Raw genomic sequence first — 27,845 nt, 5'->3', positions numbered from 1 at the left:
TTGATGGAAGAAGCTACAAATAACGGACAACATACCACTGATCATTCAATACAGCTACAAAAAATCCACAAGAAATGCTTCCAGCGACAAATGTCTGTATTCATGCATTTACAACCTGTCACCTACATGTTTTTGTTTCAGATTTGTATATCTACCCTACAAAAGTTGTATATTGCCTACAAAAAGAATTCAGTCTTCATCAAAAAGGCATTAGAGGCATTTCCCTCATCGATTTTTGCATCTCCAATCTGAATGAAATTAATTTATGCTGTTCGCTACACCTAGCCAAAACTTTGCAGCTATAGCTAATATTACTGGTAGTCAGGTTTCAGCACCCACGTTGCACCATTTGCACCTCTTTGCAACGTAGCTATTTCCTTCAGCAGATTCTTAAACAGCAGCATATCCTTGGACAGTATCCGGTTCTTGAAGTGTTCAGTTATACTTGTTGAGCTGGCGGAACCACCATGCTGCTGTATGAAGGTGCACAATTGGCGGATTAGGACTTCAGGCTGTACGATCATGCTCCTAGTAGAAGAGCTTGATGCACGGCCATTCCCTGATGAACTCGATGTGTGATTGGAAGCTGATCCCAGGTTGAGTTGATGTTCTAGTGCATCTGAAGCTGCTCCCTCTCGGGTTCCACGTATCCTGGCCAGAAGCTCAGCGGAGGACAGTGCTTTGCCATTTAGAGCACCCACCTGAAGACTTTGGCCCCTGCCATTTGAAGTTTCTGATGGCTGAGAAGAATTAACCAACTGGGTATTGAGTGTTGACCCAAACTTCCTGCGGACAGAGGATGGTGCCCCCGCAGCACCAGCTCTTCCAGTCCATGTAGGAACAGAAAAACTTTCATGACTTCTGAGCATCCGTGATTGGCGTAAAGCTTCAGCTGCCCTTTGTGCCACCTGTGTAGCTTCTGCTTCTAGGCGCAGCTTCTGGTCATCATTAGCGTTCATTATGGCATCATGATTGATCGCACTCTGAGGAAGTCCAAAAAAGAGTGTATCATTTTTTAGAAACAAAAATTGAGGCAGCTAATTTGCCTTAAAGAGATAAAAAAAATATTGCTTACATGAATGCCTTGAGCATCAAAAAGGCTCTTCAAAATGTTGCATTCTTCATCTGCTTGGTCAGGGCAATGGTCTTCTTTACCCTGTCCATGCCTGGATGAGCTCGGTTCAGTCCCAGAGGTTGTCGGTGTAGCAGAGGCTGCATATAGCTGGTCTTGTTGCTTGTCACTCGGAACTCCGATATTCACATCCTCAGACAATTGGCTGAAAATATTTGATGTTTCAGTTGAGCCATTATTGTCATCATCTTGCAGCGTAAACAAATCCTTCATGTCTCTGGCTTTAAAAAACCGCCTCTGCTGAGGGTCTTTCAGTACTTTGTTTGTGAGGAAATGCTTGTATATCTGACGATGGTAGACTTTCTCCTCTATTGTCCCACGCGTGATCAGTCTATAAACTGTCACATCTCTAGTTTGCCCAATTCGCCATGCACGTTCCCTAGCCTAACCATAGAGAATTTAATCTTGTTAGCATGGTAATTTAGATAAATGCAACTTTGCAGAGATATTTTCTTTTAAAGATAAAACAAGATATAAATATATAATCCAAAATTTAATGAATAAATCACAAGGCATTACTAAGCCAGCAACAGTATCAGTAGACTATGGTACAAATTATTCATCTGCCAGGTAATCTATCACTGGCATGCAGTTTTTCGAAGTCGACATTTTATTTAAGTAAATTAAGACAGTTATTTAGAACCTTCTTAGAGTTTTGAAAATGCTTTGGGAGAAATATTGAAACAATTTGCAGAATTAAAGAAAAATATAGAGACTGGCAGTACAATACTCTTACATAAACAGTACCTGCATGTCAGTTGAAGGATTCCAGTCAGGATCATATATAATAATCCGGTTTGCACCAGTCAAATTCGTACCCAGTCCACCAACTTTCGTGGTCAGAATGAAAATAAAAATTTCATCTGTGTTATTGAATTCATCAATAAGTGCCATTCTTTGCTTTGCAGGTGTAAGTCCATCCATTCTTCGGTATTGGTATTCGCAAGCTGTCAAGAAGTTCTCCATAATGTCAAGCATTTGTTGTGTCTGAGTGAAAAGAAGAACACGATGACCTTGTTCTTTCCATACTTTAAGAACTTGCTCAACCACTTTCATCTTTCCACTTCTTTCAGGATTCCCATAGTCAGGATTCTGAGCAGCATGTTCTCTCTCAAGTAGATCAGGATGATTGCATATCTTCCTTAGAACATCTATCCCATAAAGGGAATTTCTGTTACCATCAAAGATTTGTTCCACCTCCGAACTAGCAAGAAATGCACGATAAGTAGCACGTTGCTCAGTAGTTAGACTACAGAAAAGAACATGCTCTGTTTTCTTGGGAAGCTGTGCATTGACATCAGCTTTCATTCTTCTAAGAAGGTACGGCATGACCAGGTCACGTAGGACAACAGCACATCGATACGCCGTGGACACTTGCAATGGTGTTGCATTAGCGTACCCACCAACAGTAATTGGAACAGAAAACTCAGCCTCAAACACAGGCAGGACACCTAGTTTTCCAGGGAACACAAAATCAAAGAGAGACCAAAGCTCCGAAAGTTTGTTTTGAATAGGTGCACCTGTCATAATTATCCTGTGCACGGTCTGCAATTGCTTGCACACAAGAGTAATCTCAGCATTAGGATTCCTAATGCGGTGACCCTCATCCAATACAGCATATCCCCATTCTATATCAAGCAACTTCTCCCCTAGGATCCTTAACTGCTCATATGTGGTCAGAAGCAAACCTGATCCTGAACTCACAACACGTGAAATCAAGTCATCCCACTTCTTTGCAGGTTTTGAACATGTAACCGCTTCTTCCTGATCACTATCCCAGGAAGCTTCACTGTCAGAATCACTAGACCTCTTGCTCTTTTTAGATGAACTGTTTGCAGAGTCATGTAAGATCTCAACCTTGAACTTTGGATACCATCTACTGGCCTCCCTTCGCCACTGTTGCAAAAGGGTTACAGGACAAACAACAATGCTAGGCTTGTAGAGCCCACTGTTATGCAAGGAACCAAGAAATGACAAGACCTGCACAGTCTTTCCCAGGCCCATTTCATCTCCAATTATTCCACCAGCCCTTTGACAATGCAACTCCCATAGCCACTGCACTCCCACTTTCTGGTAGTCAAATAGTTGCGTGTAAAGTGTGCCAGGAATTCTCAAACCTCCTTCAAGGGTAACATCAGTTAACTCATCAGAGCCTTCTGTAACTTGATCTTCATCATCATCTGAAACTGACACAGCTGCCTCTCCAACATCGTTGTCTGTAAGTTCAGAAAGTAGAACAATATGTTCAGAGCAGTGATCTCACCCAAAGAGTGTTATACAGAGAAGCAGATAGAGTATTCCTTTTGAAAGTGCAACTGTATGTACAATAACAGGAAAGCCTACAAGCTGTGAAGAACCCTTGACTTACCATCCAATGATGATTCCTTAATTGAGTTTGCTTTCCTCCATTTCTTGCCAGGCAGTGGTCTTTTGGTCTTATTTCTTGGTCTCTTCTTTTCCTGCTCATCTGAACTGGGAGAGACAGGACGCTTTAGGGGTTTTCCAAGTCTCTGAAATGGGGCAGCAGGTGCATCTAGCTTAGGTAAAGACTCTGAATCAAGCAATTTGGTTGCTGGGCGGTTCTGTGCAATCTGCTTTAGCGACTGAGCAACTCTAGCAATCCTGGAAGCTTCCATGGCTTCTTCAGTTTGTCCTGCAGAATCATCTTGTCTATGAGAAGGTTCGGGTAGTTCCACACGTTTCTCGAAGCCCTTCAACTTATGGAATGGTGTCAACAAACCCTTCCTGATCAGTTCTTCCCTTTCCTACAGAAGAAGAGAAAATATATCGTATATTGTTAGAAGAGAGTGAGGCATAACGGATATGAGAGGAAACAAGGCCCAGAGAGGCTCACAGTTTCCATAAATCCCGCAGAGGCTCCATCAAGCACTGCATCGAAGTTGTTGTCATCATCATAGGTGACAGTTTTCATCGGGCGTTTCACGATGTTTTTAGGCCCTACGGGTGGCTTTTTGTGCCTCGGCTCGTCTTGGACCAGCATGGCCAGCATTTTATCTTTTCGATTGGAGGCAGATGGAGAAGGATGTGACTGTAGTATCTCTTTCTGTATCTGTGCTTTAGCTTTCCTGAGGCTTGTAAGACGGTCGGCAGCAAGGGCTTGCTGGAGGTGTCCTGCTCCATGATGATCTGGCTGGTCCTTGCCTTTATGCTCATGTGGTTTATTTCCGGATGGTTGCTTAAGCTTAGCTCCTTTGATGGTGGAGGCTACAGCATCAATTTCAATTTGCACAGAGCGCAGTTTGTGATGCAGTTTGGCGAGAGCATCATCAGGCTGATGACCTCCATTGATGGTTGGTCCAGATGAGTCGGCAGGATCAGTTGTTGCCTGGAATGGAGGTATCGATCAGATTGTGCAGCATGAGTTACACTATACCTGTGATGTGATATATGGAATGGATGGGTTGTGCTTGTGGGCGTGAGAGAGAGAGAGAAGAGTGCATTGCATTGCGTAGCGTACCTGTGATATGATTCTCCTTTCAATATCGTGGATGTCTGCGGACGTGACACCAAGGCTGTGAAGCAAGCGTTGGTCATCGTCATCGTCCTCCATGGAGCTAGTCACCTGAAAAGAGAGAAAAAAACTCCATCGATCCATGGGTTAGCAGCAACACAAGAAGAAGAAGAAGAGTAGGAGGGTTCGTCCGCGGGGCAAGGGGCTCACCTCTGAGTCTTAGGGCATAGATGCTGTGGTGTGCGCCGATTCGCCCACGCCCCGCCGCCAAGTCGAAAGAGAAACCCTACTCCCCCCGACCCCGACCCGACTCAGAGGGGAGAGGAGAGGAGAGGAATCAAGGGAAGGAAGGAGGATGAGAGGCGGAATCGGAGCCGGATGAAAACTGGCAAGGCAAAATCGATCGATGGATGGATCCCCAATCCCAATCCGATCCGCCTCTTCCTCTCTTCTCACAGGAGGAGGAACAAAAAGCCTCAGCCGCCCGCCACCGCCTCTCCCCTTCCCGACCCTAAGTTAACCCATTGGAGTATTTCATTTTTAATATCTGACGACTTTCGGTATTTCTCTTTTTCTTCCATGACACGATAACTTACTTCAAAGTATTTCTCATATATCTTACTACTATACTATATTTATTTGCTTACCTCTTGTTATGAAAATGCCTCACTAAATACCTATTGAGCGTCTTTCAAGTGTTACATTTAGAATTTCCCGCGCTTTCTTTTTTCATTTATTACGTATGGAATACTTCCCTATGTAAATGAAGTATATATTGATTCCCTATGTCGCACCCCAATCACATAATTTTGTGCGAGCATAGATTTTCATAACATCTATACTCTTACATTCTGCTTCCATATAGTATACAATTGTATCAAAAATAAATATCAAAAGTACAATTAAAATAAATAAACATATATAGCTCACAGTCTCAAGTCTCAACGGGGCCGCTCGGAGAAAAAACAAACCCCACAATTACCCAACTTTTTTTAAAAAAAAAATAATCAAACTTTCCAAATCTTACCAGTTTTTACCGGTTTACCAACGGTTTCGCTATGTTGAACACAAACTATGTTGTCAATATAAAACATTGTAATTTATAGATGATCTAATAGCTCAAATATTTCTTCTCCAATTTTCGCCACTTGAAAACATAATAGATTGTTGTATCGAACGCATCATATTTCGTCTCACATGTCAGAAACAAGTTCACCACGCATCCATAAGCTTAGCTTCTCGATTTACTAAGCGAGATCTACCAACATCAATCCCATTGGCACATACAACATAAATGTGAAGCCTCACCCGCCATTCTCAACAACATACAATGCAATGAATAGGTATCTGTATCAGGCAACTTCAAAATGATGCATTGAGATTTCATCTGTTACCAAATGCAATGAATAGGTATCTGTATCAGGCAACTTCAAAATGATGCATTGAGATTTCATCTGTTACAAAATCTACTCTCCAATTCTCTGGGTTAGGTTTTCAACTTCCAAAAACACAAACAGAGAAAATTCATACAGTTCAAGGATGCGGCAGCCTTAAAGCTCTCGCGCTATCAATCTAAAAAACCTGCCACCATCTCTTCCTCTTTTTAATAAAAAAGAACAAACACTGCCTTATATATGGTAGGCAAGTATATCAACGCCTCTTCTTGCTTGCTTTTGCACCGCTGGATTTTGACGGGCTTGCAACCAGGTAGATAAACACTCCAACCAAGCCAACAACGGACACCAGCGACCCGTACTTCGCCACAAGCCTCTGCAAATGGATAATTTCTCAGTAATTTCTTCTACCATAGATGCACTAGAAAAGTTGCTCCTTGTAGAATAAAACAAAGAGTAAATTTACCTTAGCCTGAACCAACAAGGAGAGAACATCAAGAATTCATACACGGCGCATGCCAGAAACATAAACAGCATCAGCACATTAGGATCATAGAGCGAAACAGACTAGAATGTACATGCAATGGCACAATTACTTACCCATTCAAACTTCTTTTCTGGAGGCCTCTCAGCAAGAACATCAAGTGCAAGGATGGGGGTTGAATAGGCCTCCTTCACCATACAAAAAAAAAATTGAGCAATTGCAAGCATAGCAGAACAGCATTTTTCTTTAAAAAAAAAAGAGCTGAAGTTTTAAAAAAGTGTGTAAGTGTAACAGATTAAACCTGAAGCGCAGCCTTTGTGGGAACACGATAGGTAATAACCGCAGGTGAACCTTGAAACCTGCCCTGTACTTTGGTCTCCAAGACAAATGCATGCGAAGCAGTGACACCACTAGAAGCAACAAAGATAAAGTCATTTCCTGTAACACCTTATAATGAATCACATAGCAGAGAGATGCTGCATGAAATGCACTCACGGGTCAAGCCTTTCCAATGTCTTTGACATCTCTCCAGAGACAAGCTCAAATGCCTCCTTTGGCCAAGTATCATCATTAATGCTCACATCATAGGCAGTTCTGCAATAAATTTTACGGTCAGTTTATTACTATGTGATATACATAGTTGCTTGCCATCATATCACATAGAGAAAGTAAACTAATCCAAAATAGGAAAAGAAAAACAATGGCAGATTTTGGCAATTTAATGCAACTGTAGTCTATAGGTAATGCACTTTCAGGGAAAAGAATAGATAAACCAGAACACCCTTTGACATCATATCAGAATGGCAGATGTTTTTTTGTCGAGTCTGACATCCTGAGTCTGAGTAGGATTCGGGCACCCGTTGCATGTACAATTCTTTTCTGCCGAATCAGACACGCGAATCCAAGGCAGAGTTTGAGGCCTGTGTTGGTGTCCAGGTAAACACTGGCAAAAATAATATTTAAAACATTCTCATTCTCCATGGGCTGCTAAGCTAATCTTTAACAGAATTTCCACCAAGATCCAGTAAATAATTCCAAGCTAAAATTTAGCAATAATCCATATTTCTGTACATAAAAAGAGTCAGTTATGTTGTTGTGTCCGAACTACCAACTTTAGCTTGAAATTGTTATTACTTCTCGGGGAAGAAAGTTAAGTTGTTAGTTTTGGGCAAAGCTGGTGCTTTGGGCAGCATGGAAAAGTTTGGACTTGAGAGAGAGAAATGTTGATAGCAGGCATTGTAAGAACATATGGAGGGAACAAAAAAGGCATAGGGTGAATAAGCTGGCAAGTCACCTAGTATGTAATTTCAGCAAAATAAGGCGAATATAACAGAGAGTGAAACCATTGTAAATAGGCTAAACCATGTGTGGTTTATTACAAGTAGAATCCTATTAGCATAACATAATCTGGCAAGAAAGACATAACAGTAGATGATGAGATGGAGCACAAGCCCATGCAATTTAAAGATACTAGCATATGCAGTGAATCTTTTGGCTTTCTAGTTAATTGCTTGTTTGTTTTAAGCGTAGAAAAGAAAGCAGTAGCAGAGTAATGGTTGATTAGTTGGCAATTACGACATGGAAGGGGTCTGGATCTATCTATAGAAATAGAGGACGGATCCTCAGATGCAGATCCGAGAAGAAAAAGACAAGTGAAGTTCCCTTGCAACAACGAGGAGAGGAGAGGAGAGATCGGAGGAGGAGGAGGAGGAGGAGAGGAGAGTAGTTACGCGGATCCCTGGTTGTAGAGGTCGAGGGAGACGGCGAGGCGCTCGACGCCAGGCTTGGGGCGGGAGAGCGAAACCTTCTTGTGCGCGACGAGGAAGGGCGCGTCGGCGGAGGCGGAGGCGGCGGCGGCGAGGAGGAGGAGGAGGAGGATGGATCGCGCCATCGCCATGGTCGATGCTGCTGCAGCTGCTGCCTTGTGGATCTGATTCTGGATGCCCTTCCTCTTGCTTCTTCTCCTCGTGTACTAGTACTACTACTACTAGTATGTCAACTCCGCCCGTGGGTGGAGATCAGACTTTTCTTCTACTCACTTACTACTCGATAGGGACCTCCCTGGGCTGGGCTGCATTTGATGGGCCTCCGCACCAAAGCAAATGCATTGTCCATCGAGTTCCCACTTGTCATCCTGTCCACAGTTACAAACTTGCTCATTTGACACAAACACAACTGACGAACAAGCATAGATATGAACAAGTGTAGATTCTAGCCACACTCACAGCTTCTTTTTTTGAAAATAAATTCGACTTCTTTTTCATTCTGCTACATATGTCTCCCTCACAAGTCACAAGGGAATGTAAAAATATCAATCGAATGATTGATCATTCGGTACAAAATTAATCAATCAGTAGCTGTGGCGGCACTTTTTGCTTCCTGGTCCTGGAACATCTAAGGCAATTCCTCAGGGATCAGGAGGTACATACATGACCAACAGTCTATACATCAATGGATCCTTCCTTCTTTTAGAAGGGCTTCCCAGCAGCTTCCATCATCGACTTCGCTCGGATCAGCCTCTCTATTTGCCTCACAATCTGTTGTTCAAAATACACACAAAAATAATGCTGTCAACATTTCTTTCTTTCGCAAAACCCATTTCTTTCTTTCTTTCTTCCCCAGCTCTACAACATCTTTTTTACTACTTTTATCTATCTAACTGATTTACCTCAAGGACCATGTCCTCTAGGGTCACTGAGTCGATGCTACTGTAGCCCAGTTGAGATGCCACATCTGAAAGGTATTCAACACCAAGTCAATAATAACAACAACCATATATATAATTCAACATTTGCTTTCTTTTCCTTTTCTTTTCCAACTTTATGGAAGAAAATGATGTTTATGCATCTCTCTGTTTACTTTGTACTGAAACAGTTATATCAGAAACTCCATAGCGCTCTTTTAGTTCATCGTGTCGCTGTCGGACTCTGCTCATTGCCTGCAAACATGACATTTCAGATGTGACCGGCAGATATTAAGCAGTCAAGTGACAACAAAGTTGGCTCTTAATAAAGTCATTTTAATGCAACGACAAAGTCAGAAATATAGCCAGCCATGGAGTCAACCTAGACTCGCAACGCATCAAGCAACAGGATGTGGATTTTGGGAGGCAGTGTGTTTTACATAGGAAAAGATTATTAAGGGAGTATACTTGAATACATATTCACAGGCTGTTGTTAACAAATGCTGGAGTCGATTGTTGTTTAACAAATAAAGGGTTGCTGGACATAGTGTAGCCAGAGTTATATGTATTATGTGTAAAAACCGAGAAACTATGAAGGTTGCAGTCTTAAAGAGGATTGTGCAAGAGGAGGACAGATGAACCTCAGAAAAGGAATCAGGGTCTGAAGTAGCTTGTGTCTTCAACATATCATTCACCACCAATTCCAGAGGAATATCAATCCAAATGGAGACTCCATGCCTCAGTAGCCCTCTAAGAGAATTAGCATAAGAAGAGTTGATGAGAAGGCGGATGTGAGATATGAGAGAATGGTGGGTGAAGGCAGCATACAGATTGGTTGAGTTCATGACAGCACCATCCCCACAGCAAAGCACGAGGCTGCCCATGGAGGTGAGCTGTTTCAGGCCTTCAGTCTGCCATCATTTACAAGAGAAGACAAGTGTTAAATCAAGGGATGTATCTATGTCTAGATTGGTTGGAACTTGGAAGATAAAGTAAGTTGGACACGAAGAAATAAGGGTACCTCGACTTCGAGGTAGCCGTTGAGGTCGGATTCCCGGAAAGCATTGAGGGCATCTTTGCCTCCAAGAACATCCTCCAGCAGCTCTTCACTGCAGAGGTAGCGGTATATGATGGAATTGGCAAGGAGCTTTGCAATGTTGCGCTTGGCAGTACAGTCGGTTCCTGCCATGCATCGTTAACTAATAATAATGAATGCAGAATGAGGCAGATTGATTAGAAAGAGAGAGAGAGAGAGAGGAATGGGAATAGGATACGGACCGACGATGTAGATGGGTGTTTTCCTGAAATCGCCAACGGCCTCCGCAGTTTTCCTCTGAAATGGATAGCAACGCGTTATTAGTTCGCAGCAGAGAGGAAGAGGAAGGCAGGAAGGGAGAGAGGGTACGAACGAGCAGCTCAACGGAAGGGTTAAGCTCCTCCAGAGTTTGCTCCGAGCCTGCAATCCCAACCCAACAACGAACTGAGTTAGTTCAATTACTAATATACAGTAGATAGAAAGCAACGGAAGAGGCGCAGAGAAGGGGTGGAGGTGGAAGGGTCGGGCAGATAGATACTCGGGAAGGCGCGTAGACGACGACGATGGGGGCGGCTGGTGGTGGAGGAGGAGGAGAGGAAGAAGCGCTTCGAGTTCCAAGACACAGCGCCCGGACCCAAGCTCGCCGCCGCCCCTCTCATCGCCGCCATTGCCATTGCCATGCTTTCTCTTCGTTCGTTCGTTATCCGCACGACCGCACCGCTGCCGGCCAGGCCAGGCCAGGGCGAAGGCCAACACACACAAAAAAAAATCAATTTAAAAATAAAATAATTGTGGGTCCCACCTAAAATAATATCTCCGCCCCTGCTGTGTAAATGGACGGTGTGCGATGGGATGCGGGCCCCACGTGCCAGACTCCTCTTCCTTCCCCTTATAAAACTCACTCACTCCCTCCCTCCTTGCTCCCTCCAATTCTAGGGTTCATCTTCCTCCGCCGCCGCCGCCATTCTTAGCCCCTCCCATGTTTTCTCACAACAGACAGTGGATCACTAGATTGGATGGGTTTTGTCTTGATTTCACCCATCGCCCAATGTTCTTCTGCCGTCTTTTCTTCTGAATTTTGTTCCTTTTTATTGTTGTTGTTTCTCGCTTATCATACTGTTTTATGGTTATGGCGTTGGATTGGATTGGAGGATGAATGGCTGTTTCAATGCATGAAAAATGATATGATGAGCTCGTTAGGTTGCAGCAGCATCCGTGATGCCATGTGCATAACCATCGAATTCCACACGAGATTTCTGATCATTCTTGTTTCCCCCCTGTTTTCTTTCCCTCTGATTATTCCGAGTGCTGCTTTGGATGCTTGAATGGAGTGATGAAACGTTAATATTAACTGTTGTGAGCCAGCTGACCGCTGCGATGATACACTAATTCCACATGAGATTTCTGACCATTCAAGCTCTTATTTCCTTCACCCAACATCTCTTGTTTCTCCATCCCCGTTTTAATTCTCTTTTATTTTGACGAGGGGATCCGTTACAAGATGCCAGTAATTCATGATGACGATAAGTAATCGACTTAACATGACTGATTACTCATCAGTCATCTCCACTCAACATGACTACTGATTCATTCATCTCCATGATGGTGGGATGGGTAGATAATTTACCCAACACCAAGCCATTTACAGAACAAATGGAGTGAGCAATTACTGAGTAAGATTAGATCAATCAGTCATCGTTAAATTGATGGTAAGTGAAAAATGTCAATCCGGTCATCCCTCGGAAATCACAGTGATCTTTGGGACAGATTCACGAGCTTAAGTAGCGTTCTTTCATGGTTTCCTCATGCATGAAATGAGTTCAAAGCTATAAATACAACGAAGGATGATCCTATTTTTGCAAAGGAAAGAAGAGACTTTTACAGCAGCCATATCCCTCTGCAATGTTGGTACAATTTGCATGAGAAAACAAGTATTACATCTCTTTTGCAAATCAATTCATCCCCGCTCCAGTCAGATTGTGGCAACAGCAAGGACTGGAACAACGGGTAGCCCAAAACTGAAAAGAATGATCCTCATTCTCAAATGTCCAATCATGTCCCTAGAACGCAAGCAACCAAAAAAAAAAAAAACCTCACAATAGGCATGAGGCAATACCAAAATGCCGGTTTACAATGCCGCACAACAATTCACAGCATAAACTAGATCCGATATTCTACCACACTCTGAATCTCCTCCTCAACAGTCAGAACCTATCAAAACACACACTAATCAAATCAGCATACAAAACGAATCATAGTACACAACTTCAGAAGCAGGCAAGACCCTGCGGCGCACAGTTAGATCCTCTTGGGCATAGACGTTGCTCCTCAATAAAGCAATCTAGCTCAGATTACAAAATTGGCTCGACTCCATCAGTGACTAGAACTGGGGGAGCGAAAAAGAAGGAAGTCATCCTCAAAGTACAACAGCTGCCTTGTCTGGAGTAACATTCTGGAGGACAGTGGCTATCAAAGGCTCATAATGGTCGGCACCAGCACCACACCATGCTGCAAGAAAAAGAATTGGACATCTACCTTAAGTCCAGACACATTGCAACTGACAGCATAGACAGCAACTAAATTTTGTTGAGACACCAATTTTCAGTTCGTACTAGGTTGCTGGGCAAATGATTCCCAAAGTTACCTGTTCCCTTCATGAAAAGAAAAATCGGCGGCTCGCAAATTTCTCCTCTAGGGCGGTGTGGTAGGAAGAACACACAGTTGTCCTCATCAACCATTGCATCCGCTCCATGTGCTTGCACCTACAAACAAAAGGGCCTGTTAGATTGCAGATAAAAGTGCTGAGAAAACTATGAAACAGAGATGCAAGATAAAAGTGCCAGATCTATGGTGACTAGCAAACTATCATGCAGAACATTCACACGGGCTTTACCACATAAACTTCTCTCTTGAACTCGGTTGCCAGGCACTCGATAGCAATATCATCACCAAAAGCTGCAGCATGGCCATCCCGGTTCTCATCGATGGTCAGTAAGCCTTCCTCTGTGTACTGCAGAGTGATTATGTTGTGCTCGTCCTCTGCGGAACCAGAGACAGACATGTACTTGGCCCAACTATCTCCATTGTTTACAGCTATGCATCTCTCCCTGTATATGGTTTCAGCTGCCATTTCCCTGCAAGGCAGTGAACGTCAAGACTAGTATACAGAGGTGGATAGTAGGAAACAGGTTGATTTGGTGAGCAGGCTCCAATCCATGGGTTGTTACAACTGTACAGTTGCAGCAGGAAGCATAAATTGTTGTTTAACATGCATAGCAACTTGGGATTCTTGTGTGATGAAGATGTACAACTGTACAGGGTGGTCAACATGACGATACTAAAACTAATAGGTCAGGCAGCATCTAATACATGCATGGAAGTTTTGGATATCCAAGTTGATTCCCACTACATGTGCATACGCGTAGGTGACACTTTTTTTTTAAGAGAAAGAAATTCGTTGTCTTTGACCATTTCATTTAGGCAGGACCTAGGCGCAGTAGTAATTGAAGTCGTAATTGTAAAGCTAATAGTAGTAGGGATATGTGCAAAAGGAGGAGATTTATTAATCAATGGGGAAAAAAACAGGAGCAAGAGGTGGCATGAAAGAAATTCCGCGCGATTGGAGAGGGTGCAAGAAAAGAAAAGAGAGAGGGGATCGATCCGGGAGGGTGTGGATTGATGATAAGAACCAACCTTTGGATGCCGAGGTCGACGAGGTCGTTGATGGCAGCGTCGAGGTGGTGGCGCAGGGTCTTGGGCGCGAGCAACTTGAGCTCCTGCACGACGTGGACGCCCCAGCCGGCCTTGAGATCCGGCGCGTAGAGGTGGCGCACGGCCGCATCGATGGCGTCTCTGTCGGGGGCTTGGGCGGCGGCGTAGAGGTGGGAGAAGCGGCGGACGATGCGGTGCCTGAGGTCGCGCGCGTCGGGCTTGGCGGAGGCGGCCTTGCGGGCGGCGGTGAAGAGGCAGTTGCCGTCGGCGTCGACCTCCCCGGCGTGGTCAAGGCGGAAGACGAGGGGCGGGAGCGGGAGCGTGGCGGGGGGCTTCCAGGCGACGCCGCGCTCCCAGATCCGGTGGAGGCGGCGGCGCTGCTGGTCCTCGAGCGCGGCGACGGCGGTCCAGCTGGTCGGGGGGTCGGGGTCGGGGGTGGGCCAGGTGAGGAGCGGGGGCGCAGGGGCAGGGGAAGGTGCCTCGGCGACGGCGACGGCGGCGGAGGAGGAGTCGCAGAGGAGCTTGCCCATTGATGGATGAGAGGGAGGAGGGGAGGGAGCTTAGCTTAGCTATAGGAGGCGGCTAGGGTTTCGTTTGGTTGAAGAGGAGAAGGAAAAATGGAATGGAGGGGAGAAAGACGAGCGCCGAGCGAGACAGACGATGAGACCAACACAACACGGTAAGCAAAGGAAATGTGACCGTTGCTTCTTGGCTCCTCCTCTGCCTGCCACCCACCCACACCCACTACAGGTGTAGTAGTAGTATTTCCTTTCTTGCCCTTCCCTTCTTCTGGAAACTTCCTCTTCCCTTCCTATCTTGCTTGGTTATTTTGGTAACATCCATCCAGACGACTCACACACAGGAGGAGGATGTGGTTGGTGGGCTGGCCTCCCTGCTCCCCTCCCACGCCACGTACGCGTGTGCCATTCTCATCACCACTGCGTTTACTTCGTCCCAATTACAGATAATGAACTCGTGATTGGACCACACATGCGCAAGTACCGATCACCCTACATAGTCATATGCTTCTTCTTTTTTTTTTTACTCCGACTAACTTTCTTCTCTCCAAACAAACAACATTATATTCAACAAGAAAAAGAGTTACAACCTCATTCTTACAAAAGACATAAACAAAACTTGCCAACTCAATTACTTATATTGGCATTGCTACTACTTGGGTTTGCTAAAATCACGTCACCTAGGAATGGTCTTCATGCAACACAATCCCGCTGTGCAAAACACCGTCGTTTCTTGCTTGAAACTCCTCCAAAAATTTATCTAGCAATGAATCATCGGCCGTTCCTAATTCATCCCACCTAATACTGCATTTATTACCATCCGCAACACTTGCATTGATTATTCCTATATCAATGCTTTCATATATCTCATTTTGCTCAACATTTGTTTTCCTCTCATGTTCTTCTTCTTGACCATTGATAACTAAACCAGCAACATCCATGGTGCCACTAATATCTACACCCTCCGGTACAACAACAATCGTGTCATTGTTGTTATTATATAAGAACGAAGGACATGAGGACTCTTGAAGGATAGCAGGGTTAAAATGTTCAGAGGGAGCAAGACTTGCTTGATTTGCAACATTAATGTCACCAATGCTAGATCCACTGGGATCACTCGAGTTGATCATGTTCATCGTGCAGATGGAGTGAGAGTTTGGCGGATTTAGTGATGCCCCTGCAACGTCTAGTAAAGCAGGACTCATCATACTTGCAAGAACCGCGGGGCTACTACAACCAATAATATTGTCTGGGATATTATTGTTGGCGAATGTGCTGATATTGTTTCCTTGTAAGCCTAGACCCCTTGCTATGTTGTGAATGAGCAACATTGATCTATTCACTATGGGTGCGGAAGCCATCATCGTGGACACTTCTTGTGATAAGGATGGATATTGGAACGGTATATAGTGAGAAATTGGTGGCATTAAACTAGGAGTAATAGGGATGGCTGGAGTATATGTAGGAGCAAACAGTGGCAGCTGATGTTGGTAGGGCGGGCGAGATGTGGAAGGTTGATCGACTAACCTACAACGCTTTGTAGTAAGTGTAGAACAAGGAGTGGATTTGTGCTTCTCACGGTGATTATGGAGGATATCAACAAGAAAGTCATAAGACTCTGTGGAGGCAATGGCTTCAGCAATATCCGTGTCTAGTATGATGCAACGGTTATGGGATTGAGCAGATGCCCATGCACGCACAGCAAGTTCTTGTACGAAGAGCTCACACATCTTCGATAAGAATGCTGGCATGTCAAAGGACATCATCATGTTACCCTTTTGAGAAGATGCGATCTTCTTCAAGCGGGCCATAGGGATCGCATGCTCGCTAAAGTCCTTTGTTGTCTCAATCTCTTTTTGTCGATCCCTCCAAAATTCATCCATTTGTTGTTGAGCCTTTGGTGTCGGTAGCCTCAACGATCTAGGTACGTCCAAAGTTTGCTCCATTCCTTCCCTTTGTTGCTCCGAATAATAGACCTACATAGCAAGCACACACTTTTGTTACTTCTTTATCTTACTTTTATAGTTTAAAAGTTAGCAACACGATGTTACATTGCGGTCCAAGAAAAAAGAGATAGCTAGCTTAATTACAAATCAAATAGCATCGCTCAAATCACAAATTTTCACAAGTACCAGTATAGAAACTAATTAATACTAGGCACAAGAATAATAAGCTAGTAGGTGCATTACCTTACTTGAGCTGCAACTGCAGAAAATGCTACCTATTAGCACTAATTGGTTGGTAGTATGAAGATGAACACAATATGACACAAGGATGAACATACTATGCAAGGTGGGGTGGTTTATATAGGCCCAAAAGATTCTGGTTTCTATGACATCTGTGTTGTTGAGAAGGGAGACGAAAGAAAGTTGAAGAAAGAGAAAAAAAGGTTTATTAGTTTCTTGTTGGTTTGGTGAAATCTTTTAGCCTAGCGTGTATCTTTTCTAGTGAAACAACAAGCTTTATATATGTGGGGCTCACAAGGCTAAACCATGCATTCCACACTTCTTATGCTAAAGACAACCAAGATAAAGTATTGTAGTTTATTTGCGTAACGTATCAATCATGTCACAAATTGACTTGCTTGTTAATTGAACCATATATTTATTTGTCCTCTCCTATACCATGCATATGCATCATGATTTCAATTTGATGTGTCATACATGCTAATCTATCTCTAAGTTAGCTAGCTAATCAATGGACGGTTAGCTCCAGATGTATGCAAGATATATCGAGGAGTTTGTTTTGCTTTAGATTCACGCATATATGTGATAGCTTGATTCCAGCCAATACATGCTACGTGGTTAAATGATGGATGGATGCATGGATCGATGACTAGATCAGTAGATAAGTACTCGATCCATTGCTAGCAAACTAAGTATACTTTCGGCGCCTTTCCTGCTGGAGAATTTTGTATTTTAGCTTAATATCCTACATTTCTTCTATACATTGTGTAACGCAAGCAATTGTCTAATGACCTAGTTAATAATAAACCATGATGTCCTGGCCTACTTGCTTGCAGTAAGTGCATGGTTTGCATGCATACCATGCATAGATCATGTGTTGTTTGTGGTCCTAGCTACATAACTTATACTCCATGTACTTAATACTTTATTACTTTTGTATGCTATTCATCAGCTACAAGCTAACAAGCTTTGTATGTTAGTACTTTACTTTTGAATGTTAGTATAGAGTTTGTTTGCCACATTGCTCTCTCTCATGACTCGCCATCTTTTCAATGTTATACATACTTAATTACTTTTGTATGTTAGCAGTTAGCTAACAAGCGGTGCCTAAGGAAAACGGGCTAATCAAATATACCACTCCAAATTGTACATTGATATATAAACTCATGGAACTTGCTAGCTTAACAAAGAGACCATACCACATACAAATAAATAGTGAAACACAATAAAAGATAAACGAAATAGTTCAAGGCATATATAGCACTCCCTTTATTCCCCAAAAAACTTGAGTCCTAGTAATCCCAAGTATTTTAGTTGTTAAGGGGGAAAAACAAAAGTGCCGCTCACTAATAGAAAAATGGCATTAGTATAAGGGGTACTGAAGGAATAAAACTTCATGATTTATAGACCGATGGTAGGTAAGCTAGGGGCTATAAATCAAGTATTTTTCCCCACAAAAACAAAAGAAACCAAATCTTTTTTTAACAAATTATAAATGCTAGAAATCAAGTCTTTCTGGATGGAGGAAATCACAGAAACTAGAGGGACTTACATGGGTATAGGTAGATCCTGCCTTTGGCTCGATACATGCACGATGATGTAGATGGAACTTTGTTTGCAACCCACAAATTTTCATGTTTCTAGTTCCTACTATGGTTGAACTATTACATGTGAAATTCCTGTAAAATTCCTGCGTCCCCGGCCTAATCTTCACCCTAATCTTATAAAAAAAACATCACTTGAATTAGCAAATTAATATTAGAGACTAATTATTGGTTGCAAAAAAAACTTTGAGTTGAAAAACTCATAAGGAGAAGATAAAATTACCTTGTCATTTCGATATATGGCATTTATCATCTTTGCCCGTAGATAATTATAAAACTGGTATCAACCACAAACGGTATACCCATCAATGACGAAAGAGATCCACGGGTAGCATAAAAGGCTAAATATACACGAAGAGATGAGTGAGGCCTAGTAGCCCTTAGAGGGTAAGTATAACAACTGAGCGCTAGGAGGTCAAGGCTAGAGAAGCTACTCAATCCATCGATTGCTCCTAGTGCATATTGTGGGTCGACTTTTATAGTGCTTTCTATGCTTTGGGACTTCATCTTTCTGGAGGGTTCGGTTTGGCACGATATGCCAGTTGTCATGTGCTCCGCCTGTTTCATTTTCAAAGCATATTTTATTTCAATCGTTTGCGAATATAAGTATGCACATAAATTTACTATTTTTCCTATTTTCGTGCATAAATCAGATAGCTTCTCTACTATAATTTAATGAGGAACGTCTTCCTTACCGATCACCTATCCATAGGTTTTATTAAGTTTTTTGAGGTAGTGAAGTGTGGATACACGATCATTTTATCTCCAATATATTTCTTTACTTGCATATATAATCATCTCAATACTTGTGTGGTTGCCAACGATGGAAATGTCCCCATTTGGGACATGTTAACAGTGAAATTTGGTAAGCCCGGAGTAGTCATCGGCTTAGAGTCAGCATCGGCTTCGAAGTCCTGAGATTAGCCAATGAGAGTTATCAAGTCGTCAGTTGTCGGATTCTTGCTATATTCGGTTAAGAAAATTGATCTACTAGAGGAAGCTTATCTAGAAGAGACCGAGTTCAAAGAGAATGCGGCTTGGCAAGTTATCTATTAATTAGGAATAGTTTGTTAGTTTCCTTTTATCTTTAGGAAAGTGTATTTAGTGTCCTATAAGGACTTTATCTTTTCCTTTTATCTTTAGGAAAGTTTCTTTCTTGTCCGACAAGGACTTGTATCAACCCATGGGTATAAATATGTACACCCGGGGTTTATGTAATTTATCCTCACAATCAATACAATTCGGCACATCGCCACCTTTTACCTTTTCTACTTTATTTTATCGTCCGGCGGGACTTGGCACCTGACGCGGGGCTGCATCAGTGTTCGATCTCCAGCGAATGGGTAAGTTCCGTCGGCCCAGGCAATTGTATCATTTACGTCGGCGTCGTTCAAGGCTGCATCAGTACATTTGACCTCTTGGATTGCTCTGGTTTGGATGATATATTTGCCTACCTATTTATCATGTCTCTGTTAATCTAGTCTTAGCATATCAATTTAGCTCTATCGGCTGTCTCTCGCTTTAGTGTTTCTGCCGGTATCGGCTAAATCGCGTTGCTAGATTAAATTAGCCTAGGCATCTACCACCCTGAAAATCAGTCAACAGCTTGATTGTCTAGATATTATGTTTCTTTTCATACTTAGTGCTGCATCAGTTAAGTTTGATCTACTAAGTCATGCTTAGAACCATAATGTCTAGCCTGCTTCTTGATTGCCAATAAGGGTTTCATCGGGGTTTCAGCCGGTGAGTTATCTGAACGTTGCATCGGCTCATAAGGATTGCATATACATATAAGTTGGATTTAACCGATGACAACAAAGGTTTCATTGTTTAATCTAATCTTGTGGATTTCATGACATCAGACCTCCAGCCGATGGGTGCTTTAACCTTCGGATCAATACTTGTTCTACTATATCATATTGTTAGCCGATTGGTTTCTACTGGATTATATTGCTATATTACATCATCATCAGCCGATTGCCTTTATATCATTATCTATATTTGACATATAGCCGATTGCTTAAACCCTATCGCTATCGGCTGGTATCGACATCGGCTATTATCGGCTATCGGCTGGAACTACTCCATCGGCTTGTTAGCCGATCGGCTAATTTGATCTACTATTTGCATATCTTGTCAGTTGTAGGATCAAACTGGCTGGCACGCCTGCATCTCATCATATTTGGACCTGCACTGGAGCTAAGCAGATCTCCTAGGCCGATGTGTTCGATTTTCTTGTCAACAGGACAGGGCCCTACAACTACAAAGAAGAGGGACATCTAGCCCTATACATCTAATTAGATGGGGAGGCGAAATCATATGGGCCTTGGATGAGTCCATGTTTTGATCTGTGAGGTCTCGGAAGTATAAAATACATGGAACAAAGTGGCCTAATAAACCAAATAGAGATATGAAGATACAAGCATAGTCCTAATCTATATGTGGCTTGTTTAGTTGATATTAGTCCCATACAGGGGCGGATCCAACGTGGATGCGTGGGGACTCGAGTCCCCCCTACACCCACAAGACCCATGGATACCCCCAGAGCACCCCTTTATTTTTTTCACCATGAATGATAAACTAAAGGTCCCTAAATGGCTGAAGGTTGAAAAAACTGTGTAATTAAGCCCCTCAATTTTTTTTTCTGGATCCGCCCTGGTCCCATATGATGTTTACATGGGACAAAAAATTCAAAAGCACCCTACATGTCTGTCAGCTGGTGTTAGTTAAAAAAATTAAAAATACCTGTGAGGCCCACATGCTTATTTCATGACACAGTAAACAGTGCATGGGCTAACTCGGTGACCTACGATGAAAATTAAGGCCCAATATCATCCAAAAGTGCAAGGACGCCGGCCGGCGTAGAAATAAATTAGCATTTTGATTAATACATTTGTTGTGTATATATATCGGTGGCTACTAGTACTACTTAGTAGTAATAATAGATTAGTATTTGTATATGTGTCGTGGATGGATGGATGGATGAATGAATTTGGACGAGTTGTACTTGTACAGACTAGAGATAATGAAGCAAGCATATGTATGGCCTTGGTTAATAGTCGAGGATAGAGTGGTCGTCGGCGGTGGCGGCGTTGAGTAGGTCCGGGGCGTACCATCCGAGCTCCTGGGCGACGGCGGCGATCCTCTGGCTCTGCCCTCTTGAATCGCCGACGGCAGTGGTGAAGGGGTAGACGAAGATGACCTTGGTGGCGACGCATCGGTACGCGGCCACCACCTCCTGGGACTGGGACTGGGATTCCTTGAGGAGGAACTCCATCACGTCGCGGCCTGCGCCGCCGTCGACCTCCGCCTGGATGTAGTGCCCGTACGCCGTCTCCTCGTCGGCTTTGATCACCGCATTCCTCTGCGTCTTGAGGATAGCCTCGCGCAGCGACTGTCATTCATTCACATCGAATTACTAATTCAGAAACAAATACTGCTATATTAAATGAATAACAAATGCGTGCGTGCGTACACTTACAGCGGCGGCCTTGTCCGTTGGTGTATTAGCGGGGACGATGAGCGGGGAGGCCAAGGAGCAAGATGCGCCCACCGTGGGGTTTGTGGACACGCATCCGGGGTTCGTCGACGGGCACGCCCTAATCCTCCTGCATCCATAATATATATAATCTCTTTCTTAATTTTAAGATCGATCCATCCAGATCTGTGGCGGCCGGTTTAGTTAATTACCCTTTGGCGTCGAGGCCAAACTGCTGCTGCGATTGGGATTGGGAGTAAGGGGTGGACGGCGGCTGCGGCTTCTTCACGTTGGTGCCAGCGAAAGGGTAGGCTTGCCCACACGGGGTCTGGATGAGACCGCTCGTCGCAGCCGCCGCCGCCTCTGCGGAGAAGAATACTAAGAGAAGCCTCCGCCTGCTGCTGCGAACTACTCGTGCAGTACTAGTGTGTGGCGCCGGCGCCGGAGGAGGATTACGACTTCTACTCTTGCAACAAGCAGCAGCAGAGGCTGTGGATGATGATAATGATGACGTCATTACAAACGTACGATTCTGCTATCGATCACTCTGGGCTAGCGTGGTTAATTAATTGGTTTGTCGTCCCTCGATCGATCACACCTACACCCCACACATCTCCATCTGCTCTTCTTATCTACCCATCCAGAATGTACTTGCACTTTCTCCATTTTAAATTAACTATCGTTTTAGCTTTATCATAACTTAAACATATCTTTGACCATTATATATACTTTAACACCATGTGAATTATATAAAAATATTTCTTATGATGAATCTAAAATATTTGTCAGGGTTACGGGTAAGGTATACCCTCTACCCTTCGATATACGTCACACATCGATATGGTATACATACGCGTATACGGACGTTTTCGGCATACGTTAAGGAAATTCATCATGGAGTTCACAGATGGAAGGAGTCCTACTCGGACAGAACTGGGTCGTCATTGTATCGTGCCGAGTCCGATGTCTCCGAGTCCTACTTTGAGACCAGTTGACCTGCGATATAAAAGGGACCCCCCGGGAGGACCTAAGTGATTGAATCTCATAGTCAGCACATCCACCACAGCCTACGGAGTTGAAGCCTACAGGAGCCAAGTCGCCGGGTGATCTAGTCGAATCAACTCGACTACGATCTCGTCGGTATCATCGAGTTCTGCTTTTCCTTCTGTAATCTGTGGTTTCCATCATATAATCCCATATCAACTGGATTAGGGCTATTACCTATCAAGGGGCCTGAACCAGTATAATCTTTGTTTTCTGTCTGCTTGATGTCGTATTACGTAGATCCTCATACCAGCGTACCCCAATACCCTCTATATTCGGTCTACGGGTATCCCCCATCGACAGTGGCGTGCCAGGTAGGGGGACTTGGTGCTCAAGGTTCTACTACTATGACATCCAGCTTCGTCGACAACAGCGTCAACACCAACCTCAACCAAGGAGTTCCTACTTCAACAATGCTGGTGTGGACTCAAGTCGGCGAAATCGTCTTCCCGGTTTACACCACGGTGTCGATCTCGGCTGGTCCATCAATGACCGGAAGCGAGAACACAGTGGCTACAACCCAGGATGACTCCATGTCGAAGGATCCTCCCGCCGAAGCGAAGAACGGAACGTCGATGACATCCGAGCCCGAGAAGGATCCTAGTACGTCCAAACCTTGTCTTTCCGACAAGAATCACAAGCCGACGAGGATGATTTCCGAGGTGACAAGGTCCTGGTGTCCTATCCACAAAACCAGAAAACACAACTTGCAAGCCTGCTGGGTTTTTCTCAACGTCCACGCAGAAATTCGTGCCTGCAAAGAGTGCGGAATTCAGCGTACTTCTCAAACTCGTGATGTATATTGTCCTATTCACAAGACAAAGAATCACGACCTCTCAGGCTGCAAGGTCTTTCTCAGCGCCATGAAGACGTCACCTCCTAAGGTCCAACAGTCACGCATCCCCCTCAGGGATGAGGACAAGGAACAAGGAGCGACGGTGATTTCAGATCGATTCGTTGGGGTAGTCGATATCTATCCTCACGAACCATCAGTCTTGCATCTGCTCGAAGACTATGGCTCATCGTCAACAAGTATGCCGCGCGAGGTATTGGCTATCGACGAGACCGGCACGTCAGCGCGCGCTAATGTGGAAGCGGAGAATCAAGTGACTACACCGGCCCAGCACATCAGGGCCGTCAACGCAATACTGAGGGAAACCCCTTACGATCCCGTTCTGAACGACGATCTCGCACGATGGACAGAACAGTTGCGGGAATCAGTGACCAACCTCAGCAACGCGTTCGAGGAGGCCGCTACTGCAGCGCACCCGGAACAGCCACCAACTGGCGGTGCTAATGGTGAAAACCCTAAACAGCGGGAATTGCCTCATCGAGCCACCCCTCCACCTCGCGGCATCAACGATCTCCGCGATCACCTGAATGGCCGCCGAGAGGCGCGATGTGCACGAGACAACGAGAACAGTTTCCGACATCGCGTCTCTTCACGGCGTCACGATAACGAAGAACGAGGAGGCCGTTCGAGCGAAGACCGAGACCGTGATAACCGCCACAACCGCTACGATCACGACGATCGCGAACGGCGGGTGCTGGGCGATACTGGTCGAGGACGCCGCCATAACGACGACGACGACGGAGATCGGCGCCGAGACAACAACGGGAGACGACGACAGGATTCTCGAGAACCCGACCGACGTCCTCGTAATCGTACACCGGAACCAAGTGACCCATCGTCATCGTCGTCATCTTCCTCATCCTCATCATCAGATAGGTATCCACGAAGGACGTACGACCGCCGACAACCCATCGCCCCCAGCGCTGGTTGAAGAGCTTTCAGTCGTTCACTGCGTGATGTCTGATGGCCTGAGAGATTTCGACCAGGAGCAATAGAGAAGTACGATGGGAGTACCGACCCAGAAGAATTCCTTCAGGTTTACTCCATGGTACTCTACGCTGCCGGAGCGGACGACAACGCGTTGGCGAATTACTTGCCAACCACATTGAAAGTCTCTGCGCGTTCATGGCTGATGCATCTTCCCCCCTACTCGATTTCTTCGTGGGCAGACCTGTGGCAGCAGTTCATCGCCAACTTCCAAGGAACTTACAAGCGCCACGCGATCGAAGACGACCTACATGCGTTGACACAGAATCCGGGTGAATCCTTGAGGGATTATGTTCGGCGCTTTAATGAGTGCAGAAATACGATCCCCGAAATCACCGATGCTTCTGTAATCCGCGCTTTCAAGTCCGGTGTCAGAGATCGCTATACTACCTAGGAGTTGGCAACGAGGCGCGTCACGACTACTCGGAGATTATTTGAAATTGTCGATCGTTGCGCTCATGCGGACGACGCACTGAGACGCAAGAACGACAAACCAAAGACCGGAGGAGAGAAGAAACCAGCCAAGGACGCACCCGAGTCAAGCAAGAAGAAAAATTGCAAGAGTGGGAAAAGGAAAGCTCAAGCGGAAGTTATCGCAACAGAATACGCGGACCCTCCTAAGCGCCCTGACCCACAAGGCAGCGACGCGAAGAAAACATGGTGCCCTATACACAAGTCAGACAGACACTCTCTAGAAGATTGCCTCGTCTTCAAAAAGTCGCTCGCAAAACACATGCCATTGGAAAAAGGCAAGCGAGTACGCGTGGTCGAGAAGGACGCTGAGGCGGCTACTCAGGAATCGGGCTCAGCATACCCAGACTCTGATCTCCATGTCTCGCACATCTTCGGAGGTTCCACGACATACTCCTCAAAGCGAGAATACAAGAAAGTGGAACGTGAAGTCTGTTCGACGTGGCAGGGAGCTGCGCCCAAGATGAAGTGGTCTGAGCAGAAGATAGAATTCTCAGAAGAGGACCACCCCAAGACTGCTGTCATCCCAGGGCGATATCCGATCGTGGTCGAACCCACTGTTCGGAATATCAAGGTCGCACGAGTTATGATCGACGACGGCAGCTCAATCAACCTTCTCTTCGCTAGCACCTTGGACGCGATGGGGATCCCACGAAGCGAGTTGACACCCACCGATCAACCCTTCCATGGAATCACTACTCAGTCATCGTCCAAACCATTGGGCAAAATTACGTTGCTTGTGACTTTCGGCCAAGCAAATAACTTCCGAACGGAGCAGATCACCTTTGATGTCGCTGAATTCGATACAGCATACAATGCTATCATTGGGAGAACTGCACTCGCGAAGTTCGTGGCCGCATCTAACTACGTGTATCAAGTGCTCAAGATGCCGGGACCGAAGGGAACAATCACTATTCAAGGGAATTCTAAGCTGGCAGTGCAATGCGACAAGCGGAGCCTCGACATGGTCGAGCACACGCCCAGCCCACCCGCCACAGCTGAGCCACCCAAGAAAGTGAGCAAAACAAACAAGACGCCGAAACCGGACGGTGCAATCAAGATCGTTCCACTCTCTAGTGCCAACCCCGACAAGACAGTCAAAATCGGGGCATCACTAGGCGGGAAATAGGAACTCGCGCTCATCACCTTCCTCCGCGAAAATGCTAACGTGTTCGCTTGGCGGCCGTCCGACATGCCGGGGGTACCCAGGGAGGTGATTGATCACAAAATCATGGTGCGACCCAACGCCAAACCAGTAAAGTAAAAACTGCGGAGATTTACACCAGATCGAAAACAAGCCATACGAGAAGAGCTCGACAAGCTTCTCAAAGCTGGTTTCATCAGAGAGGTACTCCATCCAGAGTGGCTAGCCAACCCAGTCATGGTGCGGAAGGCCAACGGGAAATGGAGAATGTGTGTCGATTTCACCGACCTCAACAAGGCGTGTCCCAAGGATCACTTCCCTCTTCCTCGAATAGACCAACTGGTGGACTCAACAGCCGGTTGTGAGTTGTTGAGCTTTCTCGACGCTTACTCCGGCTACCACCAAATCAACATGGCGAAAGAGGACGAGGAGAAGACAGCATTCTTCACGCCGTTCGGGGTATTCTGCTACGTTAAGATGCCGATCGGACTAATAACCGCAGGAAACACTTTCCAACGCACGGTCTAGGGCGCACTTAGCGGCCAACTCGGAAACAATGTCGAGGCCTACGTCGACAACATTGTTGTTAAGACCAAGACAAGCGACTCATTGATTGACAGTCTGCGGGAAACGTTCGACAACCTCCGACGATATCGCCTCATGCTCAATCCAGAGAAGTGCACGTTCGGAGTACCATCGGGAAAGCTGCTTGGTTTCCTCGTCTCTAGCAGAGGAATAGAAGCAAATCCCGAGAAGATCAACGCAATCGAAAACATAAAGTCGCCTACAAGACTCAAGGAAGTACAGAAGCTAACCAGATGCATGGCGGCACTAAGCAGGTTCGTCACTAGGATGGGAGAGCGAGGACAACCCTTCTTCACTCTGCTGAAGAAGCAAGACAAATTTGTATGGACACAGGAAGCCGAAGAGGCATTCATTGCACTCAAGCGCTACCTATCAAATCCACCTGTACTTGTTGCCCCCCAACCTAATGAAGAATTATTTCTCTATATTGCCGCCACGCCATATTCCGTTAGCACTGTCATTGTTGTCGAGAGAGAGAAAGTGCAACGACCAGTCTACTACGTAGACAAGATATCCACAGATCCAAAAACTGCTCTACGTGGTAATCATGACATCAAGAAAGCTACGCCACTACTTCCAAGCCCACAGGGTCAAAGTTGTATCCTCCTTCCCTCTCGGTGAAGTAGTGAGAAACAAAGACGTTGTCGGCCGCATTGCGAAATGGGTAGTCGAGCTAAGCCAATTTAATGTCCGCTTTGTGCCACGAACAACCATCAAGTCCCAGGTACTTGCCGACTTCGTAGCCGATTGGACTATGACTGATAACAGGTCAGGCAACCAAATTGACAACGAAACGTGGACAATGGTGTTCGACGGCGCACTCAACAGCCAAGGAGCAGGGGCATGATTCATCTTGACATCACCTTTGGGAGATCAGTTCAAGCATGCAATTCACCTCAACTTCAGGGCGACCAACAACAGCCGAGTACGAAGGACTACTCGCCGGGATAAGAGCAGCAGCTGCACTCGGAGTTAGGTGACTGATCATGAAAGGGGATTCCGAACTAGTCGCGAACCAGATGCATAAAGATTACAAATGCTCTAGCCCCGAGTTATCTAAGTA

At 45.0% G+C, this 27,845-nt stretch overlaps 6 protein-coding genes across 10 annotated transcripts; all 6 read right to left on the bottom strand.

Moving 5' to 3' along the window:
• Positions 1 to 61: 61 nt before the first annotated feature.
• CSB (DNA excision repair protein CSB-like) lies at positions 62 to 5,089 on the bottom strand. The gene is made up of 7 exons (NM_001397953.1): positions 4,815 to 5,089; positions 4,611 to 4,715; positions 3,987 to 4,478; positions 3,501 to 3,897; positions 1,880 to 3,348; positions 1,076 to 1,516; positions 62 to 983 (listed from the first exon to the last, which is right to left on the bottom strand). Exons 2-7 carry the CDS (start codon positions 4,701 to 4,703, stop codon positions 312 to 314), a joined length of 3,564 nt encoding a protein of 1,187 aa, NP_001384882.1. The 5' UTR covers positions 4,704 to 4,715; positions 4,815 to 5,089; the 3' UTR covers positions 62 to 311.
• Positions 5,090 to 6,019: 930 nt separating this feature from the next.
• LOC4326440 (uncharacterized) lies at positions 6,020 to 8,429 on the bottom strand. 2 transcript variants are annotated; one of them, XM_015766246.3, is made up of 6 exons: positions 8,213 to 8,429; positions 6,978 to 7,076; positions 6,784 to 6,892; positions 6,599 to 6,670; positions 6,465 to 6,470; positions 6,020 to 6,374 (listed from the first exon to the last, which is right to left on the bottom strand). In XM_015766246.3, the coding sequence occupies exons 1-6, from the start codon at positions 8,377 to 8,379 to the stop codon at positions 6,255 to 6,257; spliced, it is 573 nt and encodes a 190-aa protein (XP_015621732.1). In that variant the 5' UTR covers positions 8,380 to 8,429; the 3' UTR covers positions 6,020 to 6,254. The 2 variants fall into 2 exon arrangements, with proteins under 2 accessions (XP_015621732.1, XP_066167048.1); XM_066310951.1 differs by lacking the exon at positions 6,465 to 6,470 and having other exon boundaries at positions 6,595 to 6,670.
• A 212-nt stretch (positions 8,430 to 8,641) lies between these two features.
• Positions 8,642 to 10,917, bottom strand: LOC4326439 (probable inactive shikimate kinase like 1, chloroplastic). Its single transcript, XM_015766244.3, has 9 exons — positions 10,740 to 10,917; positions 10,575 to 10,621; positions 10,444 to 10,498; positions 10,187 to 10,347; positions 9,994 to 10,076; positions 9,807 to 9,915; positions 9,342 to 9,420; positions 9,151 to 9,215; positions 8,642 to 9,019 (listed from the first exon to the last, which is right to left on the bottom strand). Exons 1-9 carry the CDS (start codon positions 10,879 to 10,881, stop codon positions 8,951 to 8,953), a joined length of 810 nt encoding a protein of 269 aa, XP_015621730.1. The 5' UTR covers positions 10,882 to 10,917; the 3' UTR covers positions 8,642 to 8,950.
• A 1,117-nt stretch (positions 10,918 to 12,034) lies between these two features.
• On the bottom strand, positions 12,035 to 14,593 carry LOC4326468 (uncharacterized). Its single transcript, XM_015766968.3, has 4 exons — positions 13,895 to 14,593; positions 13,095 to 13,335; positions 12,846 to 12,963; positions 12,035 to 12,709 (listed from the first exon to the last, which is right to left on the bottom strand). The coding sequence occupies exons 1-4, from the start codon at positions 14,440 to 14,442 to the stop codon at positions 12,618 to 12,620; spliced, it is 999 nt and encodes a 332-aa protein (XP_015622454.1). The 5' UTR covers positions 14,443 to 14,593; the 3' UTR covers positions 12,035 to 12,617.
• Positions 14,594 to 14,923: 330 nt separating this feature from the next.
• On the bottom strand, positions 14,924 to 18,604 carry LOC4326467 (uncharacterized). 3 transcript variants are annotated; one of them, XM_015766964.3, is made up of 3 exons: positions 18,444 to 18,604; positions 18,169 to 18,336; positions 14,924 to 16,406 (listed from the first exon to the last, which is right to left on the bottom strand). In XM_015766964.3, the coding sequence occupies exons 1-3, from the start codon at positions 18,471 to 18,473 to the stop codon at positions 15,111 to 15,113; spliced, it is 1,494 nt and encodes a 497-aa protein (XP_015622450.1). In that variant the 5' UTR covers positions 18,474 to 18,604; the 3' UTR covers positions 14,924 to 15,110. The 3 variants fall into 3 exon arrangements, with proteins under 3 accessions (XP_015622450.1, XP_015622452.1, XP_015622453.1); XM_015766966.3 differs by having other exon boundaries at positions 18,169 to 18,331; positions 18,444 to 18,593; XM_015766967.3 differs by lacking the exons at positions 18,169 to 18,336; positions 18,444 to 18,604 and adding an exon at positions 16,620 to 16,771.
• A 2,478-nt stretch (positions 18,605 to 21,082) lies between these two features.
• Positions 21,083 to 22,235, bottom strand: LOC4326466 (thylakoid lumenal 17.9 kDa protein, chloroplastic). Of its 2 annotated transcripts, none has more exons than XM_015775886.3 (3): positions 21,911 to 22,235; positions 21,696 to 21,828; positions 21,083 to 21,614 (listed from the first exon to the last, which is right to left on the bottom strand). In XM_015775886.3, the coding sequence occupies exons 1-3, from the start codon at positions 22,213 to 22,215 to the stop codon at positions 21,273 to 21,275; spliced, it is 780 nt and encodes a 259-aa protein (XP_015631372.1). In that variant the 5' UTR covers positions 22,216 to 22,235; the 3' UTR covers positions 21,083 to 21,272. The 2 variants fall into 2 exon arrangements, with proteins under 2 accessions (XP_015631372.1, XP_015631379.1); XM_015775893.3 differs by having other exon boundaries at positions 21,702 to 21,828.
• Between the last annotated feature and the right edge of the window lie 5,610 nt (positions 22,236 to 27,845).

This window comes from Oryza sativa, chromosome 1 (assembly GCF_034140825.1).
Source record: "Oryza sativa Japonica Group chromosome 1, ASM3414082v1".
Taxonomy (NCBI): domain Eukaryota; kingdom Viridiplantae; phylum Streptophyta; class Magnoliopsida; order Poales; family Poaceae; genus Oryza; species Oryza sativa.
The sequence above is the reverse complement of the archived record's forward strand: the minus strand, read 5'-3'. Positions and strand labels throughout refer to the sequence as shown.

What these genes read in the sequence shown, in the direction of transcription:
- CSB (NM_001397953.1), bottom strand. Translation starts at nt 4,703, where the DNA reads ATGGAGGACGATGACGATGACCAACGCTTGCTTCACAGCCTTGGTGTC. An exon ending in CTGCGGGATTTATGGAAACT is followed by an intron (nt 3,898 to 3,986) that starts GTGAGCCTCTCT and finishes CTTCTTCTGTAG; the next exon opens with GAAAGGGAAGAACTGATCAG. An exon ending in TTGATGCTCAAGGCATTCAT is followed by an intron (nt 984 to 1,075) that starts GTAAGCAATATT and finishes GGACTTCCTCAG; the next exon opens with AGTGCGATCAATCATGATGC.
- LOC4326440 (XM_066310951.1), bottom strand. Translation starts at nt 8,379, where the DNA reads ATGGCGATGGCGCGATCCATCCTCCTCCTCCTCCTCCTCGCCGCCGCC. An exon ending in ACATTGGAAAGGCTTGACCC is followed by an intron (nt 6,893 to 6,977) that starts GTGAGTGCATTT and finishes TGTTGCTTCTAG; the next exon opens with TGGTGTCACTGCTTCGCATG. An exon ending in AAAGAAGTTTGAATGGGTAA is followed by an intron (nt 6,375 to 6,594) that starts GTAATTGTGCCA and finishes ATCCATTTGCAG; the next exon opens with AGGCTTGTGGCGAAGTACGG.
- LOC4326439 (XM_015766244.3), bottom strand. Translation starts at nt 10,881, where the DNA reads ATGGCAATGGCAATGGCGGCGATGAGAGGGGCGGCGGCGAGCTTGGGT. An exon ending in AACACCCATCTACATCGTCG is followed by an intron (nt 10,348 to 10,443) that starts GTCCGTATCCTA and finishes GATGCATGGCAG; the next exon opens with GAACCGACTGTACTGCCAAG. An exon ending in GTCATGAACTCAACCAATCT is followed by an intron (nt 9,916 to 9,993) that starts GTATGCTGCCTT and finishes TAATTCTCTTAG; the next exon opens with AGGGCTACTGAGGCATGGAG.
- LOC4326468 (XM_015766968.3), bottom strand. Translation starts at nt 14,442, where the DNA reads ATGGGCAAGCTCCTCTGCGACTCCTCCTCCGCCGCCGTCGCCGTCGCC. An exon ending in GTCGACCTCGGCATCCAAAG is followed by an intron (nt 13,336 to 13,894) that starts GTTGGTTCTTAT and finishes ACTGCCTTGCAG; the next exon opens with GGAAATGGCAGCTGAAACCA. An exon ending in TCTTTTCATGAAGGGAACAG is followed by an intron (nt 12,710 to 12,845) that starts GTAACTTTGGGA and finishes TTTTTCTTGCAG; the next exon opens with CATGGTGTGGTGCTGGTGCC.
- LOC4326467 (XM_015766964.3), bottom strand. Translation starts at nt 18,473, where the DNA reads ATGATAAATGCCATATATCGAAATGACAAG. An exon ending in CCATATATCGAAATGACAAG is followed by an intron (nt 18,337 to 18,443) that starts GTAATTTTATCT and finishes TTTTTTTATAAG; the next exon opens with ATTAGGGTGAAGATTAGGCC. An exon ending in CAGGATCTACCTATACCCAT is followed by an intron (nt 16,407 to 18,168) that starts GTAAGTCCCTCT and finishes CTTGCTATGTAG; the next exon opens with GTCTATTATTCGGAGCAACA.
- LOC4326466 (XM_015775886.3), bottom strand. Translation starts at nt 22,215, where the DNA reads ATGACGTCATCATTATCATCATCCACAGCCTCTGCTGCTGCTTGTTGC. An exon ending in TTTGGCCTCGACGCCAAAGG is followed by an intron (nt 21,829 to 21,910) that starts GTAATTAACTAA and finishes TTATGGATGCAG; the next exon opens with GAGGATTAGGGCGTGCCCGT. An exon ending in ACAAGGCCGCCGCTGTAAGT is followed by an intron (nt 21,615 to 21,695) that starts GTACGCACGCAC and finishes AATGAATGACAG; the next exon opens with TCGCTGCGCGAGGCTATCCT.